Source organism: Dermochelys coriacea, chromosome 1 (assembly GCF_009764565.3).
Source record: "Dermochelys coriacea isolate rDerCor1 chromosome 1, rDerCor1.pri.v4, whole genome shotgun sequence".
NCBI lineage: Eukaryota > Metazoa > Chordata > Testudines > Dermochelyidae > Dermochelys > Dermochelys coriacea.
Genome location: NC_050068.2, coordinates 217,585,133 through 217,606,367, shown reverse-complemented (window position 1 = coordinate 217,606,367; position 21,235 = coordinate 217,585,133). Strand labels below are relative to the sequence as shown.

Below are 21,235 nucleotides of genomic sequence, written 5' to 3'. Positions count from 1 at the left end.
AATGAGTTGCAATTGCAGAGCAGCATGGGAAGTCCAGGACTGGGAGTGCTGCACATCAGTATTGAGGGACATCAGCAGACCTGTGCGGGGATCTCAGCAGTGGAATAGCAAGAGGTGCTGCAGGGCAGGGACACGTTGAGGTATACAGGCAGAGTTGTGCTGAAGGCCCAGAACTGGCTGGAGGTCAGGATGAAACAAAAGGAAAAGCAGAGACAAATAAGCCAGAACCATGAGTTGCCAAGACTAATCAGAAATAAAGTTTTCTTTTAATGTTTTGATGTGCATTACATGGACTATAGTGTTTAGACAGTGTTCTCCCAGGGGGATTCCACTTACAATCCCGGCATGCAGTGTGAGATTTAAGCAACAGCAAAGGTTTCTAATGCATTCCCCCAAACTGTGTGAACATGAGACTTAGATATACTGTACAGCAACAATGTAATGTATTTATATATCTATATATGTTTACATTCAGCTCTCTATTCAGAGAAGAGATTTGTTCTAATTCCATGCCGAAGAGCTCCTTCTAACATTTTTATCTCAACCCACCCTCCTCCAATTGGCAGGAGTCTCTTTAAGGCCCTGATCCTGCACTATAGAAGTCAATGGGAATTTTGCCATTGACTTTAATGGGAGCAGAATCCTAGCTTTAAGTCACCTCTTCCCAATGTAGCAGGCATCTGCTCTCTGTATGAACTCATCCTCTACATAGGGCAAAGCTCTGCCCCCTAGGTACTGAGTCTCTATATAGAGGAACTCTGCCTTCTACATAAGAGAACTATGCCCCTATAGTTCCCAGGGATGGGTAAACTCCCCATTTGCCTTGGAACTCATTCTCCTATATAGTGGGTCTCTAGAGAAAAATTCAGCCCCTGTAGAGCAGAGTCCTGCCTCTGCATAGGAAAAATCTGCCTCTACATTGGGGTATCTTCCTCTAAGTAGGATGTAACACAACTTTGCTCTGTACAAAGTAGACATTTGTCTGCTATGAAGCAGCTTTTCTGTAGGGCAATTTTACCCTTATATAGCAGAACTCTTCCTGTATCTAGCCATCTCTCCCCTTTATTGCGTCACCCAGGCCATATACAGCAGAATGCTGCTCCTACCAAGTGGAATTATGCCCAATATATCAGGAGGTGGGGAACCAAACAAACTAGCCTTCCCTTATAGTTGGGAACAATACCTTTGTTAGAGACTAAGCTCTGCCTACTCTCTTCCCCACCCCTAGCTGTAGTGAGATAAACTACCTAATTGAGTGGCCCCAGCTGACCTTGTTGCCATAGTTAAGTTGCACTGCTATAGTGATTAAGACCCTTCAGTATTGCAACAGGGTGGCTTGCTTGGAAGCTGGAGAGCATGGGCCTAAAACAATCCTGATGATGAGATGAGCCTCACCTGAGGAGAATCAGGTATTCTAATATAAAAGGCGGCAGGCTGCTGTAGGGCTCAGGTTGAGATGGTTGGTGAGGGGGCTGTTCCAGAGGGCTCAGTGCTAGCCAGTGTGGGTGATTTTGACTTTATAGTGAGGATGCATTAGGGACTGTTTGGGTTATTTTGTGATTAAGGACTCTGAGGTCTGTGAGCTTTGTTTGACATTAAGCCAGACTGAGAAAGGAGTGAGGTTAGCCACAACAGAGATAGGGGGTCTTAAGGGACCTGTAAGAGATAAGGGGCAGGGTGCCTGCAAAGCAGCCCCTGGCCAGGATGGGGTGCTGGTTAAGTGATCACACCACTGTAAATATATTTCACAAACCTCCTCCACTCTGCCCCAGACCACAATGAAACAGCCCAGTGCTAGGGGAATGAAATCCTTTCCACACAGCTGGCTTATCTCTGCATGTGTGCCCATTCCTCTGGCCATGGGGCTCTCATCCCCTTGCAGTGTGCAACAGGGCCCAGTCACCCTGCCAGTGCCCAATAGTTTATTCCCTCTCTTTTTCCCTGTGCTAAACCAACATGCATTTCCTGCCTGCTGCAAGAGCTCCTGGTGCTGGGGTGGGAGAGGAATTCCACAGAGACTTTTCAGGCAGGTGTGACATTGTATTTTGTGTGTATAAACCTGGGTTGAGCCAAGACTTCCCCAAATTATCCAGGACAAACCTGCGCTTTACCTGAAAGACTCAAATGTTCCATGCCCCTCACACCAGGAGGTACCAAGATCCTAGCCCACCTCCATGATGTGCCAATTCTTCACCTTTGCCCTTCCCTGGCACAAGAGCTCAACTTGCCAAACAGACTGCCTCTAACTGGCATTTTCTTGGATTGTCTGCAGTGATACCTTTGCTGTGGGTGTGGAACAGAGCTGGGAGGAGCAGAGAGGGTGGCCTAGGAGGCACACGGGTACGCTTCTTAATAAATTTTATGTTTGTATTGTGAAAAATAGATTGCTCTGCTAAGCAAAGATTCTTCATTGGCTACTGTTCCTATGACAGAGGCAGATAGCTTGTAACAAAGGGATTCAAAGCTTCCCAGAGGTGGTTATAAATGAATTATTGCCCGCAGGGCCTGTGAGACTTGTCTTGGATTGTAGCTGGGGGTTGTCAAGACTTGTCATTTCTCTGGCACTGAGAGCAGTGTAGAGACGGGGCATGGAGTTTCCTAGGGAATAATACTAGGCTGCCAGGTAGTAAACTGCTGTCTCAGTCCCCTGAGACTGGGCTGGGATGTTCAAAGGACTTTCACTCTGATGCCATGCAAGAACCCCAGATTTGATTCCTACTCTTGACCTTTCTTGAAATGTTACCAGAGTGCTGGTCCTGAGGATCCTTGACCATTGGGGGCCGGAAGAGCTGCAGGGGCTGGGCCCAGCATCCTAGGATTTAATGAGTTGTGTAGTCACACAGGTGGCCAGGACACCCAGGTTCGCTCCATCCAAGGAGCGCTGTGGTGACCAGGCCTGGAACTCCCAAAGGGTTTGCACATTGTAGGAGACCTACATTCTGTCCCCACCTTCATCTATCTCTTGGCGGGGGGGAGAAAAGCAAGAGAAGGAGCAGTGCAGTTATAAAAACCTCTGGAAAATAGGCTGATCACGGCCTGCGAGATCAAGTTTGGGATAAAAAAACATGAGCACCCTTTAGAAGAGACAGCAGCTATTAGCAGAGAGAGGACCCCATGCACTGCAGCACCTGAAGCGTGGGGTGAAGGGAGTGAGCTGGTGTTGCAGAAGGGCCAGTAGGACTTGTTTGGGGTTGTAGATGGTGGGTTGACAAGGATTATCCTCTTCCCTTTCCCCCTCTCTCTCCTACTGTTTGTAGTTCACAGAGCATCAGGCTTATTCAGCTCCTTGTTCTGGCCCCATCGGCAGCGAGGGCCTCGGGGCTGACCGGAGCGGCGGATGCGTCGAGGTGGGAGGCCAGCCAGCTGGCGGCAGATCTCATCTGGAGACAAAGAAGAGAGTTGCAGAGAGACACAAGACTGAGGATTAGAACTTCATTCAAGCTCAGTTCATCACATGAATAATTAGCAATACAATCTTCATGTTGTCCATATAAACTTGTGATGGACACTGATTTAAATGGGACAGAGAAGCGAATCCTGAAGCCTTTACTCAGAATTCATTCATTCATGCAGGCACAATTCACACTGAAGTCACTGGGAGTTTTGCCTGGATAAAGACTGGGCTAGATTCTGCTCTCATTTACATGAGTGTAAGTCAGAAGCCACTCTTTTTAAGCTCAGAGGAGTTGCATCAGATTTCCCCTGGTTGCCTTTGAGTAAAGACTTGCCCAGGATTTGTAGAGTCTAATCTATTAATTAGGGAACATCATGTAAATTCCAGATGAAACCAAGATCTTTAAAGCCCATTGCTAGAGCCCGCTTAAACTATTTATTTTGCTACTCATTTGATCTATTCCCAGTGTTTCTCAGTGTTAATACAGAGCTTTGTGGCACTTCAGATCTGGATCCACATGTGGATTTTGCAGTTGAGCTGCTTCCTATCTTTCTAATTGTTCAGATCCAAGGGTTTGGTTTGGCCTGTCTCCCCTGTCCCCAAATTTTGGGGATGTTTGAGTCTAGATCAGAACTCTCTGCTCTGGCCTATCTCTAGAAGTTCATATTAACTTGGGATTAAAGTTGCAATTTCTATCAGAGAAGTGACTCTGCAAATCCTCAGATTCCAGCTTCTTCCTTTTGTGTTGATTTCAGCTTGGTTTACAAATCAAGAGGAGTTTTCTAAAAGCTGCTGTCTCATTCTCAAAACTGGGACCTGAAAATCCAGGTAAACTCTCTCCGCTTCTTGCATCACAACCAGCAATAAAGTTTCCTTAATGGGAAGCCAGCTAATGATTCTACTGATAATGCACAAGGCAGAATAAATCCTTGCTAGCTCTCCCATAGCTTTATGGGCTCTCCAGGACTAACAGCAATAAAAACATGTGTTGATACTGGTCTACAGGCACTTCTTTTACTGCTTTTTTCTATACCCATTTAGAAACAGACATAGTTAAATAAGTACTACCCCATAGTATGGACAACATGATACTCCCAGAAGCAGCCGGCTGCTGGCACGTCTCCACGCACCCCTGGCACGGGAGGGGAGTCAGCTCTGCATGCCACACCCCTTCTACAGGCAGCCCATGGAGACCCGCTGCCCCCCTCCCCTCAAGGGGCACAAAGAGACGTGCCAGCAGCCGGGCTAAGGCGGCTCCCTGCCTGCTCTGCCTCCCTCCCTCCCTGCAGCTTCGCTCTCAGAAGGGGCCGGCATGTCCCTGCAGCCCCAGGGGGGGAAGGAGTGTCTCTGCGCGCTGCCCCTACCCTGAGCGCCAACTACAGAGCTCCCATTGGCTGGAGCCAATGGGAGCTGCGGGGGCCACGCCTGTGGACAGTGGTGCGCAGAGATCCCCTCTTCCCACCACCCCCCGGCCTAGGAGCCACTGCCGGAGGGGTGTATGTTCCGGTCACTTTGGGAGCTGTGCTGCCCCCCCGCCCCAGCCCAGAGCCCGCACCCAAACTTCCTCCCACACTCCTGCCCCAGCCCAGAGCCCGCCCCCCCACTCCCTAGTGCACCCCACCCCCCTGCCCCAATCAAGGTATCTCACTTTATTTTCATTTATTTCCCTTTACTTATAATATAGGAGGAGGATGAAGAAAAAAGAATGAAAAATGTGTGTGTGTGTGGGGGGGAGATGAGAGAATGTTTTTTTCTTGGCTAGTTCCTGAGGATGGGCCCCCAAAAATGAAGCTGTGCACAGGGCCTCACTAACTCTAAGGTGCTTATATAAGGCTGTGTCTACACTGCCATTTTCAGCGTTAAAATTTTAGCCATTCAGGGGTGTGAAAAAACACACCCATGAGCGACAAAAGTTTTAGCACTGAAAAGCACCAGTATACCCAGCGGTTTATCGCTGGGAGCCGCACTCCCACCAATAAAGCTACCACCGCTCGTTCAGGGTGGGTTTTTTAAATTACCAGGAGAGCTCTCCCCTGGCAATAAAGCATGTCTGCACTGCCCACATCACGGTGCTGCCGCAGCCGTGCTGTAACATGGGCAGTGTAGACGTACCCTTAGTATAGTTTATAGATAGATAGCTTATTCCTGTAAATTTGCCAAAATAAGCTATACTAGCATAACTACTTGTATACCACTATAACTGCATCCACACTAGAAGAGTGGGATGGCCTTTCTAAACTGGCATGGTTAAATTGGTAACAACACTGTGTGCACACAGGTCTTAGTCAAATCGGCAACTGGATGGGAGAATAGAGAGTGGGAATGAGAGAATCACTTTTCTGGTTATAACTCACACTTCAGGCTTCTCTGCATGTCAAATTGCTGCTCAAGCCAAGGTGTGACTCTAGTAATATGCTAACCCACAATCTGGGACTTTAACTGAGCTTCTGCAGTGAACACACAGGCCATTACTGCACAGCTAGCAGGGGCACTGTAGATTCACACCCTGGATTGCCATGCAGTAACTTGCCATGTAGGCAAGCCCTGAGGATCAAATCCAGACCTGTTGTAACTTGATGCAATGACACTGTCTTTTGTGGAGTTGCACCCTTTTACACCAGGGCTACCCCGTCCCTTTAACACAAATTTAGACACCATATTATTGGCTGTGAATGCTAGCATAATCAGTTACACCCTGCATGCATGAAGTTCAGTTTATACATTTACACACTGCAGCTCATGTGTGTAAACCGCAGAATTAGGCCTGTCACAAGGATGGGAACCAGCCTCATCTCTGCCAGACTTAGCCCACCTCTGCAGGAGTAGGGAATGAATACAAGGGTTATAGGATGGGGAGTATGTGAGTGAAAACAAGGTCAGCTAGGGGATATAAGGGCAGCCTGAGTTCAGTCAGAAAAGAGACTCCAGGAAGAGCAAATCCGGGAATGACTGCTCCACTAAAGAGCTGAACAGCTAGAAAAAGTCCATGGAGAAGGCCTAGGCTGAGTAGCTCTACACATCTGCTTTGTGGATCTGGGAGGGAGACCTGCAGGGAACAGAAACCTGATAGAGGAAAGCCTCAGCAGTGACAAGACTAAGAAACCTGGATGAACAACTTATGGTGTTTTGAACTTTAATAAGCCAGACTCTCAAAAGGGAAGGGTTAGTGAGACTCTCAGTGTGAAGTCTGATTAACTAAGGAAGATGATCGGCTGTAGTCAGGGCCCAGGGAAGAGACACCCCAGGGCAGTTTGACAGGCAGCAGGAATCCTGGAAGCTGGCTACTATGAAGCAGACTCTGGAAGCAGGGACAAGGAGAGGAAAGAGTCTGCTAATAATGTTTCTGGTGTGGAGAAGTGGGACACATCAGGAAGGTCTGCCCTGGTAAGAGCTGTGACTTTGGGGAAATGGGCTATGTTCACAGGAAAGACTGTGTCCATGGTTGTGGGAGAGCATGGAGAATGCAGGGAAATATCTCCCCCAAATAGAGAGGTAAAAGGGAAGAGGTTGCATCAGGTTCCATTTTGTAGATTGCACAGTGTAGGTTACAGGGCCACTCTAGTAGAGATGGGTGTAGGTTCCCTCTATGATACCACCTTATAAGGTGGTACAGCCACCCCTGTCATTAAGAAGGGAGTGAGGGGAGCCCAGGAGGGTTGGAAGTTGAGCCCCAACCTCTTTAAAGGCCAGCCCACCTTGTGCCACTGCCCCATCAACCACTAGTTCCCCCATAGAGAAATGTCACTTGACAGGCACTGTAGTTTCTTATAAAGGAAAGCACACCTGGACAAGACTGCTCCCCTTCCCCAGAGCTCTGCTCTGCTGCTCCTCTGCCCAGCCCAGCTGTCACTCACCTTGCATGAATTCATCCTCCTTGCAGATCACACGAGAGCACACCTCCTTGTTTATTATGTACATGCGACGCACACTGAGGGGATGAGTGGCAACCAGAATCATGTCAAGGACGGGAGAGAAACAGAGAGAGACTGAGATTCATAAGAACAAAAAGTAATATAGGTAATAATCCTTCAAACAAGAAGGCAAATCCTGAGTTCCAGTCAGTCCTTACTAAGGGAAAAACCCTATAGATGTCAACAAGGCATTTGCCTATGTGGGGACTTCAAGATTTGGCCCAATACGTAAATTAAATAATAATAAATAGCTCACAGAACATTTTACAACTTCAAAGAGTTACAAAAATATTGATTCACTTCACCCACTTCCCTTCCCTTCTACGGACTAGAACTAGTGATAGAACCCTTGTGTCTCCATAGAGAGCACACTTTCTGAGCTGGATGTGCTCTTTGTGATAATGAGTTGGTTTTTCTCCTGGGGATTGCAGGCTTCTTACCTGGTAACACACAGGTAACTGATACACTGTTTCACAGGTTTGTGAACGGAGTACAGGCGTGTGCAAGGGAACTGCTCCTCACGGCATTCTGGGAAACACACACAGGTGAAAATGAATGACAATGGTGGTTGTGATGTGGACACAAGTTCACTAGGCACTGGACTGCAAGCCTCAATTCATTTTACAAAAGCCTTCAAACTGGGGCTGGATTGGATCTCGTGCTCAAGAAATTAAAGGCTCCATACCCCATTTCCTGATATTCTTGAGGTGCTGGGACTGTTTAGAGAAGAGAGGCCAAGAAAAAGGTGTCATACTAAATAATAAATGGTCTAGAGTATGAGGATAAAGCGTTTCTATTCCCCTTAGCTCATAATTAAAAAAACAAGAGAACATTCAGTACAGTATACAATTAACCTGTGGAACTTACTAGCAGAATATTACTCAGTGTTTAGAATAATTCTGAATGGACATTTATGCAAATAATATCATCTGTAGCCATATTATTTAAGATACAGATTTATAAAGGATATAAAACCTCATGATTCAGGTTAGAACTCAGCCACATTTCTTGTGGGGTCAGGAAGAAACTTTCCCTGTGCGCAGATTATTCCATAACTGTCCAGTATGGGGTTACTTGAATATAAGAACAGCCATACTGCGTCAGACCAATGGTCCATCTAATCCAGTATCCTGTCTTCCGACAGTGACCAGTACTTGCACCTCCCTCTGAAGCATCTAGTACTGCCCAAATGAATCTGGTCAGGTCTGGTCTGATCCAATCTGGCTATTTCTATGTTCTCACTGGATAGGAAATGATGCTCTAAAGGTGACAGCTCCATGTCCCCTACTTTGAATCTCAAAACTAAACATACCTGGTATCTCTGTTGTGTTTACACTGGCAGCTGGAACTAGAAAACAAAGGATTTGTGAATTTTGGATTATTTGCTATTTTCTAAAATAGACAGTGAAAAACAGGGGGCCTTAAGTGTAAAGGAGGGAGCACGGGGAATGTCTTACCCAAGGGACAGCAGCTTCTTTAACAAAGCAGTATCCTTTGCCCCACTAATGTCCTGTGGTATGGGCACTGGTACCCCCAGAGGTGGGGCAAAAGGGAGCTCACATTCCTTCTAATAGTGCAGTTCCTCTCCACCCTTGATCAAATCCTGCCTTGGGGTGTCAGCCTTAGGTACCGACCCAGAGACAGGCCAGAAGGAAGATCAGGTTAATGTCTCCTTCAAAAGACAGACATTATTTATATTAATAAAGCAGTTGTACGCACCTTGTTCATCTGCTATTATGCCTTCAGTATCAGGCAGACCTGTTGACAAAAAACAAGTGTGTAAAGAAAGAGGAATTTCTGGAGAGTTACAGCTGGAGTTAGGGGCAATGGAGAAAGTTGGACTCTGTGTATGAGGTGAAGCGGATCTCTAGTGGTGATACAGCTGGGAATAGGGAAAGGAAGGCCCCGAGTGGTCCCACTATTGTCAGAAGAATGAACTTACCAAAGTCATCAGTGACAGGTTCTATGTCAGGCACAACTGAAAAAAAGAGAGAATGATCTGAAAGATCCTGCTTTGAGTTTTTGGTCCCCCCACCCCAGCTTTGCCAATGCTTCTCAGTCCTGCCCTGCAGCCCCCCTGCTATTCCAGTGCTGGGCTCCCCACACAGCTCTGCCAATGCTCCTCACTCAGTCTTGCCCTGCAGCCCCCCTGCTATTCCAGCCCTTAAGTCTCTCTGTATGCTGATTTTTGTATGATGAGCACCAAAAAGGACTAAGTTTTGCCCCAGTAAAAGTCCTTCCAGTTGTGCCCTTAGGTCCCATTTGAACCTGACTCACTGATGGCAAAAAGCTGCATTCCCCTTCTGAACTGCATCACCACTAATTCACATCAAACATACACCCTCTATCTATCTGATGTTCTCTCTGAGGCTACGTCTACACTACGAGTTAGGGGTATGATTCCCAGCTGGCATGCACATACTCAAGCTAGCTTGATGAGAGCTAGAGCAGGTATAAATACCAGTGTAGCCGAGATAGCACAGGCAGCAGCAGTGGTGGCATGGCTTAGCCCTGCTGAGTACGTGTCCAGGGGTTTCAGGTGGGTTTGCACTCGGCATGGCTAAGCTGTGCTGCACCTGCCCATGCTACCATGGCTATGCTACTATTTACACTAGCACTAGCTCTCATCAAGTTAATGCGAGTATGTGTACACAAGCTGGTGATCACACTCCTGGCTTGTAGTGTAGACATAGCCTGATTCTCAATCTTTCTCTACAAAAACAACAAGGAGTCCGATGGCACCTTAAAGACTAACAGATTTATTTGGGCATAAGCTTTCGTGGGTAAAAAACCCACTTCTTCAGATAATATATATATAGTGTATATTGTACAGTGTATAATAATGCCTCCATCTGTAATTTTCACTCCATGCATCTGAAGAAGTGGGTTTTTTATCCACGAAAGCTTATGCCCAAATAAATCTGTTAGTCTTTAAGGTGCCATCGGACTCCTTGTTGTTTTTGTAGATACAGACTCACGCGGCCACCCCCTGATACTTGACACCATGAAAGGCACTAATCTTTCTCCAGCATTTCTAAAGCGTTCTTTGCCATTCTGTCTAGGTGGTGTGAGCCGTGCTTAATTTGTAATGAAAGAGGCGCTGGGGCTCAAGCAATTTTTTTTATTTTCATAACTGACATGGCAAGCCCAGAGGTGCCGAGGCTATGAACTGCCACGCCTAGAGGTACCGGGGCTCAGCCCTGGTACAAATTAAGCACTGGGTGTGAGGGGATAATCAGAAACAGTGAGATCCTTCTAGAAGAGACCATCAGTCTCCAGCCTGCTCTTCATTATATTATTATATAATTATTATTTATTCCAGCTTTGGGCTTTTCACTATGAATGTACTGTAGCTTTTCTTCTGTTCCAATACCTTCGGAAATGCTGCAGGGGGAGAGGTGGGTACTTTAGTGAGGCCCCAAGATGATCAGGGAGGGACTCTTCCTGATCTTCTTTGAATAGGCATTCCAGAGCCTGGGGCCTGCTCTCAAGGCTTTCCTCTGGCTCCTACAAAGGTTTACACTTGGGCTTGGTTAACCATAGTGGGCCAGATGATTCTAGCTGCCATGATGAGCCCCTAAAATAGTCTGAACCTATCCAGTAAATATATACACAGTGCCTCTCCCCATCTCTATCCACCCCCTCCTGGGACTTGGGACTCTCACTGGCAAGCCTTGGATCTCATAGCAGTGTGTTTTGCATGCAAAAACTGAATTATTACTAATCTTGCTCTGACCACTCATCTTGGGAGAGAGGCGTCCATATATCCCCTATCCTGGGCACTGATTTTTCTGCCTCCATTGGCCTGGGATTGGCTAGAGACCACATCAGGGGGATATTCCTATAAGAATTAATAATATGTCCATCTCTGTTTACTTCTTTTCCCTTCACCCCCCTTTTAGCCTGCTTATTACTAGCCCTCCTCATTTTCCACATATCTGTCCCGTGGAGTACTCTAAAAGGGCCACTAGCTGTCGGCAAACATGTATGTAATTTGAGTCACAGTGCTGCCCAGATGTGTCAGTGAACCTCTCCAAATCCTCTGCTGTTTCACAGGAAGTCTCTTCCTCCCTGCAACCACCCCAGGAGGTTCAGCTCAGAGCCTGAGCTTCACATTTCACTGCTTCTTAAAATGCACCCATCCCCAGAGTATAAAGTGTACACAGGCTAGATCAAGTATAAAACAGCCATTTCCTTTAGACCAGGACGCCTCCACCCCAAACTAACCTCTCTGTGAGGAGTGCAGAGAGAACTCCAACAACAGCAGGGAACTCCAGGGTTGTATTGTAAAGACATTGTAAAGGCACAGATGGGTCATCAACAAACCCCAGATCTAAACCCCTACAGAACTCTGGATCCAGATCCCGACTTCTCAGCTCAGGCCCATCTTGGGTGGCCAGACTGGAGAGAGAGATGTTGGAGGTTGAGGAGCTGCCCTGCACCTGGTTTCTGCAGCACTCACCTTTGGGATGGACAGCTGGGGAATTCAGGGTGAACTGGATGGAACCTAGCCCATACTGCAGAGAGGTGTAAAGCTGGGCAAGTGGAGTGTGGGTGTAATATGCTCCCAATCCTGTGCCCTACGCAGAAGTTTGGTGGCCACATTCTGCAAAAGTCACAGCTTCCAAGAAGCCTTTGAGAGTAGAATGTGTTGCAGGAGTGTAGCTGAGAGATGACTAAGGGATGGCCGGCTAAGGTAAAGTCTGAGAGGAGAGGAGAGGGCATAGTCATGTGGCACCTTATGTTTTCAAAGCACTGTATAAACATTAACTCATTTATCCTCTCACCTCTGCTTGGAGGTAGGTAACTATCATAATCCCACTTTACAGATGGGAAAACTGAGGCAGAGAGAGATCATGTGACCTGCCCAAAACTACACAGTGAGTCAGTGGTAAAGCCAGGAATAGAATCCAGGTCTCCTGACATATAGTCCACTGTTTTCACCACTAGACCATGCTCTCCTTATATACCAAGTGTTCCACACTTGGGTACCACTGAAATAGCAGTAAGGTTCCTCTAACTTCCCACTGTTAGAGAGTGACTCAGTGTTAAGTTGTCAGATCCCAGGATCCTCCTTGTCTCACAATCCTTTGCTATAAAGCATCAATTCACAAACAATCCCTGTGCACACAAAGAAATACATGCACTCAGAACCATAATAAATAATGAATTATTGAAGAACTCTAAAGTGCTTTGCAGATTGGTACATACAGAGCTTATTTACTCAGCACTGAAACACAGCCATATCTCTGGTTCTTCCCTGCCTCTTTTCCTGCACATCCACGCCATGTCCATATCTTGGCATTTCTTCCATAGTGTGGCTGATGTGATTCATCAAGGATCTAAAAAAAGAAAAGGAGGACTTGTGGCACCTTAGAGACTAACAAATTTATTTGAGCATAAGCTTTCGTGAGCTACAGCTTAATTCATCGGATGCATTTGGTGGAAAATACAGTGGGGAGATTTATATACCCACACAGAGAACATGAAACAATGGGTTTTATCATACACACTGTAAGGAGAGTGATCACTTAAGATGAGCCATCACCAGCAGCGGGGGGGGGGGGGGGGGGGGGGGAGGGAGGAAAACCTTTCATGGTGACAAGCAAGGTAGGCTATTTCCAGCAGTTAACAAGAACATCTGAGGAACAGTGGGGGGTGGAGTGGGGGGGAGAAATAACATGGGGAAATAGTTTTACTTTGTGTAATGAATCATCCATTCCCAGTCTCTATTCAAGCCTAAGTTAATTGTATCCAGTTTGCAAATTAATTCCAATTAAGGACCCTCAGGTCTGTAATCGAGTGATATATGCCATCATGTGCCAGCAATGCCCCTCTGCCATGTACATTGGTCAAACTGGACAGTCTCTACGTAAAAGAATAAATGGACACAAATCAGATGTCAAGAATTGTAACATTCAAAAACCAGTTGGAGAACACTTCAATCTCTCCGGTCACACAATTACAGACCTGAGGGGGCTATCCTTCAACAAAAAAACTTCAAAAAAAGATTCCAACGAGAGACTGCTGAATTGGAATTAATTTGCAAACTGGATACAATTAATTTAGGCTTGAATAGAGACCGGGAGTGGATGAGTCATTACATAAAGTAAAACTATTTCCCCATGTTATTTCTCCCCCCACCCCACCCCCCACTGTTCCTCAGACGTTCTTGTTATTTGCTGGAAATAGCCCACCTTGATTATCACCACAAAAGGTTTTTCTCCTTCCCCCCCTCCTTCCTGCTGGTAATAGCTCATCTTAAGTGATCACTCTCCTTACAGTGTGTATGATAAAACCCACTGTTTCATGTTCTCTGTGTGTGTATATAAATCTCCCCACTGTATTTTCCACCGAATGCATCCGATGAAGTGAGCTGTAGCTCACGAAAGCTTATGCTCAAATAAATTTGTTAGTCTCTAAGGTGCCACAAGTACTCCTTTTCTTTTTTGCGAATACAGACTAACACGGCTGCTACTCTGAAACCTGCATTGCCTCACTTTACTTTGCCAGTGATGCCAACCTCAACCACTCATTTTAGCAAAAAGAAAAGGAATACTTGTGGCACCTTAGAGACTAACAAATTTATTTGAGCATAAGCTTTCGTGATCTACAGCTCACTTCATCAGATGAGCTGTAGCTCACGAAAGCTTATGCTCAAATAAATTTGTTAGTCTCTAAGGTGCCACAAGTACTCCTTTTCTTTTTGCAAATACAGACTAACACGGCTGCTACTCTGAAACCACCCATTTTAGGTGCTTCTCCCACAGACATTTTTGAGCTTTCTTCCAGGCTACTCCCTCCGCAGGGAATGCCCTTGCCTAGCTATTCCATAAAGCCATGACCCTGTTCTCCTTCAAATTCCTCCTCGAGATCCACTTTTATCATGATGCTTACAGTAAATTGCTAAATAGTAGTGACTGGGCAGAGAGCCCATGGGGGTTGCTGAGATTAATTTATTTGTATCTGTGTGTATATATACACACACATATATCTACACACATCCTAATATCTATTAGTGACTCAAAACCTGCTAATTTGTAACCACTATCACTGTTATCCTTGTCTTGGCTTAAATTATATTGAAAGTTCTTTGGGACAGTGACTGTCTCTTACTATGTGTGTGGGAAATCACCTTGTGCAATGAGAAATCGATCACGAATGGGGTCTTTGAGTGCTATCGTAATACAAATGATTAATAACAACCACCATGTCTGGGGTAGAATGTGACAGCTGTTTAACATTGCATAACTGCACTACACAACAGCTGAGGCCAGGAAGTAAAGAACTGAATAGCAGTGAGATAGAATATGATTATCCAGGATGTTAGGACCAACACACCTCTCCCTGCACAAAGTACCATCAGATTTTTAACAGCCTTGAGTGATTGGTGTGCCTATTTTAGGCTACGTACAAAGGAGAACACCCCCAAAATCTTAATACCCCCAGCACCATACTGGGGAATTGGGATTAGCACTTCTTACTGATTAACCAGTACCTTGGTTTTCTTTCAGGTCATGCGCATACGCACACACACACACACACACACACAGAGCAGACAGCAAGACTTACTTGTTGGGACTTCTTGACAGTTGACCATAGGTAGAAACCAGTCTGCAAAATAAGGTAGGAGAGGGGAAAGTGGGGAAAAGACAGAAGGGGGATTTCCATAAACTGGAGTCGATATAATTATAATTAATAATAATACTGCCATGAACTAGTTAATGTATGTACAGGAGACCACTGCCTTTCACTGGATCAAATGAGAACTGCTCAACTCTAGTCTTAGGATCTATATTGCTAATACATAAAGGAGATTGCCCTTTAGTTTAAGAAGTGTCAGAGCAAGAGCTCTACCATACATGTCGGAGTGGGCACAAGAGTAACAGCTGTGGAGTTGTAAGGGGCCACAGATTTGTTCCCAGACTTTGCATTTCCGCAGCACCATTTGCAAACCTTGTTGCATTTTACAAACATTAGCAAATTAAGCTTCACAATCCCCCTCTGAGGTAGGTTAAGTATCACACTCCCTATTGTATAGGAGAGGGAACTGAGGCACTGAGTGAGGAAGTGACTCACCCGAGGTCACAGAGCTAATCATGGGCACAGTAAGGAACAGAAGGTAGGTCTCCTGGTGCCCAGTCAACAGCTGTAACCACCAGACTATCTTTCCCCTCTGTTATGTAGCACCATACATTCCCTGACAATAGGCTGGAAGATCATTTACATCCAGGCATATTATAAGGTGAGAAAAAGGGACAGGCAGAGAGCAATGGATGCCACCTGTGCGCTCAGTGTAACAGAGGAGGAACAGAAACTGAGATACACTGTTCACTTTCAAAATGCCAATGACAAGAGAGCTGCTTCTTTAGGCAGCTCGAAACGGGTGAAAGTTTTCTGCTAAACAAGGGAGGAGGAAAACATCTGCATAACTGGAGGGTGGGGGGAATTGGTAGGAAAAGGCTGGTGATACAGGGTAGTGCAGAGCAAATTAGACCTAGGACAGATGTAGGAATGACTCACTGTATAATATACCCCACTGGCCCTGTCAAACTATGCCCTATAAACTATGCCCTTGAGCTTTCTACCCTCATTCCATCAGAGTTATCACTGAAGTCACTGGGAGCTTTGTGTGAGTAAGGACTACAGGACTGGGGATTGAGTGCCCTATTTATCTCTTACTTCAGTAACAGTTACTTGTATCCTGCAGAGGGAGAACTGGGCCCGTGGGCATAATCCTACTCTGCCACATTTCAAGAGTTTTCTCAAGACCCTCTGTGTCCTGTCCCAGTGGAGTCCCCAGCAATAGCTGTGCAGCTGGCCACCTTCACTGGCCACTGATCCAGGAAGTGCCAGGTATTACACACATCACCCAGGTACAATAACCCACTGCTTCTCAAAGCTGTTCCTACTCTGGCCCATCTCTTAATGGTAACATGCAAAGCAGGGGAAATGGGCTTGTGCCCTTTTTTCTCTCTTTGTGATGCAGAAGGAAGGTCTGACATGCTGAACATTTTATAAAGTCTGCTTATTTTCTACATTAGAAATTCACTTCTTGTCTAGCCTTTCCTCTCCAGAAGACTAAGGACAACTAGAAAATTGGTCTGATTATAAAATCCAAGCATTATAAAATTCAAGAGGGAGAGGGATTTCTTATTAGGCTGTTTAATTTGTTTGCTTGTATTAACACCTACTTAATTCAAACTCGTGACAAACACTTAGGAGGAAAGCACTCATTGTTAAAGATGTGGCACCCTCACCCCTTAGGAGGGTGAAAAAGCCGCACTCCAGTTATCTAAATCTCCAACTAACCCTTCAACAAAACAAAATGACCAACCTGGACATTCCTGATATTTCTAAGGGCTTGTCTATACTTGAAATGCTTCAGCAGCACTTGCTGTACTGGTGCCGCTGTAGCACTTCAGTGTAAACACTACCTAACCGGACAGGAGAGGTTATCTCACTGGCATAGATTATGCACCTCTCTCAGAGGCAGTAGCTAGGTCAGTTCAAGAATTCTTCCGTCAACCTAGCGCAGTCTACAACAGGGGTTGGGTCAGCTTAACTACACCACTCGGGGTGTGGATTTTTCACCCCCCTGAGCAATGTAGCTGGGTCAACCTAACTTTTTAGCGTTGACTTGGCCTGGGGTAAAAAACAAGGAGGAAAAAACCCTTTCAAGCCTTGTTTGTGCATCAGAAAAACACCAAAAAGGACACAATCTCTTTTTCTTTTTACTTTCCAAGTCACCTTTAAGATCAAGATTGTGCAAGGGCTGCCTCTCCTCCTTGCTCTATGAGTTACCAGCTCACATTTGCTCTGTGATAGCTAAAGTACTTGCTTATGGGAAAAAGTACTATTAGGAACAGAAACATGCCAGATCGAAACAGCCACTGAATAATGGGGATGTCCCTCTCTAGATCCAAACATTTCAACACAGGCTGATCTCTAATGATGGGAGAATGGAATAAACTTGCTTTAATGTGAAGGGTGCAACTGTCGGGCTATATCCCCTATTCGATACCTATACCCTGGTTCTCTCTCTTCTTGGGTACAGCACTCTCTGTCCATTAAGATGGAATCATTCCTCATTCTCTTCTCCACTCTCTCCAGCTTACTCTTCAGTTTGGTGCTGCCTTCTCCAATTTTGGTGTCATCTGCAAATTTAATCCCACCTGAATTTATGACAAAGAAACTCAGAGCACAGACAGATGAAGCAGCAGGTGAAGAGAAGCTTGGAATCCTGAGCTTAACTGGTCAGAAAAGCCTCTGGAAAGCCAATGAGGCCAGGAATGGGGAACAACCAGCAGAAAGCATCAGTGCTTGAAGACTGATATTTTTTCTCACCACTGTGACAGAACAAGTGCCATGGACCAGCTGGACGTGCTCTTCATACCCGATGATGATACCATAATGCATCCGATGAAGTGAGCTGTAGCTCACGAAAGCTTATGCTCTAATAAATTTGTTAGTCTCTAAGGTGCCACAAGTACTCCTTTTCTTTTTGCGAATACAGACTAACAGGGCTGCTACTCTGAAACCTGTCATACCCGGTCTGAGACACTGCCCCAGGCAGTGTCTGGGAGACCAGGGTTCCAACTATCTGCTGCCCCCTATCATATCCTGCTGAGAATACATTGTGCTCCCTACTGAGCACATACTACAGCTACACCTTTTTCTAAACATTGGTCCTAAGCCACCTCTCACATACATCTATGTCACGCCTGTGTAACTCATTGACTGCAAGGAGCCCCTCTTGATTTACACCAGTGTGAGAGGAGGCTCATAATATTTAGAGGAGCTGTTCACTGACTCCTCCATCTCTGCCTGGCCACTCCAACCTGTTTCCATTCATCCCACCAACCAGGCAGAACCAAGCGAAATGGCAACTATGCTTGGTAGGGGAACAATCTGCATACATGCATTTCTCCTCTGCTCACTCCCTGAACCTCTCTCTGCTCCTATCCATGCTACTTAGGAGAAGAAGACTATATGGGCACTGATCACTGCTTCTCAAACTTCCCTCCAGCATTCTCTCCATCCTCTCCTGCACTCTCCCCTTTTTCTTTCCCTGTCACTCTCCATCTGTGTGTGTGTGTGTGTTCTTCCTGTCTTGTCACTGAACAGTGGTCTCTGTGTGAGCCTCCACGTGGCAAAGAAACGGGAGAGAGCCCTGATGTGGCTTCCATGGGGCGGTGACTCACCAGCTGGGAGGACAGAGAGGGCTATGATGCCCAGCAGTGCACGGGCTCCAAAAGTCATCATTCCTACAAAGTGAAAGAGAGAGGGGTCAGATGAGAGTCTGGCACAAACTGCACCAGGAACAGGGAGACATTCCCCCTGCAGGCCAGACACTGTCCTCACCCACTGACTGCAAATCCCTCTCCCAGACGCACTCCTTCTCCTCGTCCTCTCTCCCTCCATCTATCTCCCTCCTGCTCTGTCACTGCCATTCTCCAGCTCCTTCCCTAGACATTTTGGATTGGAGATAGCATCCTGTCTGCCCTCTTTCTTTCTCCTTCCACCTCCCCTCTCAATTAATTTTCTCTCTCCCTCCATTTGTTCTCTCTCCCCATCCATCCACCCCAAATATTCATCCCCCTCCCTCTCTTTTTCTCACCCGTTTGCTCATGTTATTGCCTGGAACCCTTAGAAAAGTTTCCCATCATTATCTCCCTCCTCCCCCTTCTCTCGGGAACTTATTCTTTGGGGTGTTGGGGAAAGGGATAGAGTCTCCTTCACTCACTGTTGTCCACGATCTCCACTCTCTTCGGCTGCAGACGCTGTCTCTTCCCCCTTTGGCTGGTCCTCTACTTTGGCTGGAGTGTGAGGCATACAGCCACTCCCAGAAAACGTTCCACTTTTGGTCGTCTTCAAAATACAATTTTAGAAAAAAACAGAGAGAAGTAGCAGGATTTGGTGGTATAATGCGGATGGAATGAGAGGAGGGGGGGGTGAGGAGAAGCAGCCCACACCCTCATTCCAGTTTATTATGATCCAAAGAGAGCCAGCTCCTCCGTTCCCTCTGGATGGGCCAGTGCCAGGGATGGATTCCCAGTATCTATGTCATACACGTGTGTCCTGTTTCACTCTGCCATCCAGTGCAGAAACCCTCTCTCCCTCTCATCTGCCGCCTTCTCTCTCCTGGGTCTCCCCCCTTCTCTTTCACTCCCTCCTCTGTCACACTTTTTCCCCTCTCACTCAGCCATTTGCTCTTTCCCCATTGCTTTAGGTTATGGCTACACTTTAAGCTCTCTAATGCAGGCGTTCTCAAACTTCATTGTACTGTGACCCCTTTCTGACAACAAAAGTTATGACACGACCCCAGGACGGGGGACTGAAGCCTGAGATCTGATGGCCTGGGCGGGGAGACTGAAGCCTGAGATCAGCCCACGATCCGCCGGCCTGGGCAAGGAGCCAAAGATGAAGCCTGAGCCCCCCTGCCCCAGACTGGGGGGGGGGCAAAAGCTGACTCCCGAGGGTTTTAGCCCTGAGTGCGGGGGCTGAAGCCAAAGCCCAAGCCATGGCACACAGGGCTGAAGCCCTTGAGCTTCAACCCCGGGCACTGGGGCTCAGGCTTTGGCTTCAGCCCCAGTCCCCAGCAAGTCTAACACCAGCCCTGGTGACCCCATTAAAATGGGAGCATGCCCCCCTTTGGGGTCCTGACCCACAGTTTGAGAACCCCTGCTCTAATGTAACCGCTCTAAGCCGACAGGAGAGAGCTCCCCCATCAGCTTCACTACTCCAGCCCAGCGAGTGGAGGTAGCTATGTTGGCGGGAGAAGCTCTCCTGCAGATGTAGCACTGTCTTACACCAATCCTTAGGTCGGTGTAACTTACGTCGCTCAAGGGGGTGGCTTTTTCGCACCCCGAACGACATAAGTTATATCGCAGTAAGTGTAAACATAGCCTTAGTCTCTTTCTCCCCCACCCTATCTTCCTGCTATTCTCTCGCACATTGAAGCACTGCCAGGACTCACCTGGATTTCCCTAGCAACTGTTTAACTTTTATTAAAAACTCCAGAGCTTAGAAATCACAAGAGTCATTCTCCCCATGCTAAAGGAATGCATGCTTCTCACTACCTGTCCATAAACTGCTGTGCTCTGTCAAATTAATGAAAAAGCACAGGTATGGCTGCAACACCAATACCTGCTGTTATCTGCTCCCAGGCACTCCTAGGTAACAGGAAGCACCAGGGCCCTGGGTTATAATTTGACAACCTGCCGAATTCTCAGAGTTGATTTACTAGTGTCGAACAAATCCCTGTAGAAAGCACATTGTTTCTCTCTCTCTCTCCATTTTCCTGTTACTCTCTCTCTCTCTCTCTCTCTCTCTCTTTGTCACTCTCAGAGGATTGTTGGAGCGAGGCTGAAAGTGGCAGTGGTGGATTAGCCACTGGACCCGATGGGACCCTGGCCAATTGGGGGGCCCTGGAAAAAAATCTGCCACCGGGTGGTGGAAGCCCGGAATCTCTGGCAGAGACGCTTGGCGGGTGGGGCAGAGGAAGCCCCAACACCCGAACCCAGGTAGCAGCACTGGGAGGGGCAGGGGGAAGCCTCCATGCCCTGACCCTATTCCTGGCATAAGTGCCAGGCGGCATGGGGGAAGCCCCCGCAGCCTGACCGCAGCTGCGGCCCTGGGACTGGAGGCATTCTTGCTTCCTGCCACAGCTTGAGGACTAGGGGAGCTGTCACTCCCGGCTGCGGCCACGGGGCCTTGGCATGGGAAACAGAGCTTTTCCAGTCTAGGATGGGCAGAAAGAAGCAAATGGATTGCTGGCTGCAGTGTGTGTTTGCAGGGGAGGGGGTGGCAGGGGTGAAAGGGGTGGGGCTGTGGGTGGAACGGGGTGAGGCCACAGATGGAAGGAGCAGAACAGGATGGAGCCATGGGCGGGACTGCAGGTGGAAGGGGTGGAATGGGGGTGGGACCG

General features: G+C 47.0%; 1 protein-coding gene and 1 long non-coding RNA gene across 2 annotated transcripts; one reads left to right on the top strand and one right to left on the bottom strand.

Moving 5' to 3' along the window:
- Positions 1-234: 234 nt before the first annotated feature.
- MFAP5 (microfibril associated protein 5) lies at positions 235-19,297 on the bottom strand. The gene is made up of 9 exons (XM_038387593.2): positions 19,052-19,297; positions 18,510-18,572; positions 14,878-14,919; positions 9,248-9,283; positions 9,025-9,063; positions 8,618-8,653; positions 7,746-7,833; positions 7,249-7,322; positions 235-3,380 (listed from the first exon to the last, which is right to left on the bottom strand). Exons 2-9 carry the CDS (start codon positions 18,568-18,570, stop codon positions 3,259-3,261), a joined length of 498 nt encoding a protein of 165 aa, XP_038243521.1. The 5' UTR covers positions 18,571-18,572; positions 19,052-19,297; the 3' UTR covers positions 235-3,258.
- LOC119850415 lies at positions 3,376-4,386 on the top strand. The gene is made up of 2 exons (XR_006281226.1): positions 3,376-3,650; positions 4,150-4,386. It is a non-coding gene; the product is annotated as an uncharacterized LOC119850415 (long non-coding RNA).
- Positions 19,298-21,235: the final 1,938 nt, after the last annotated feature.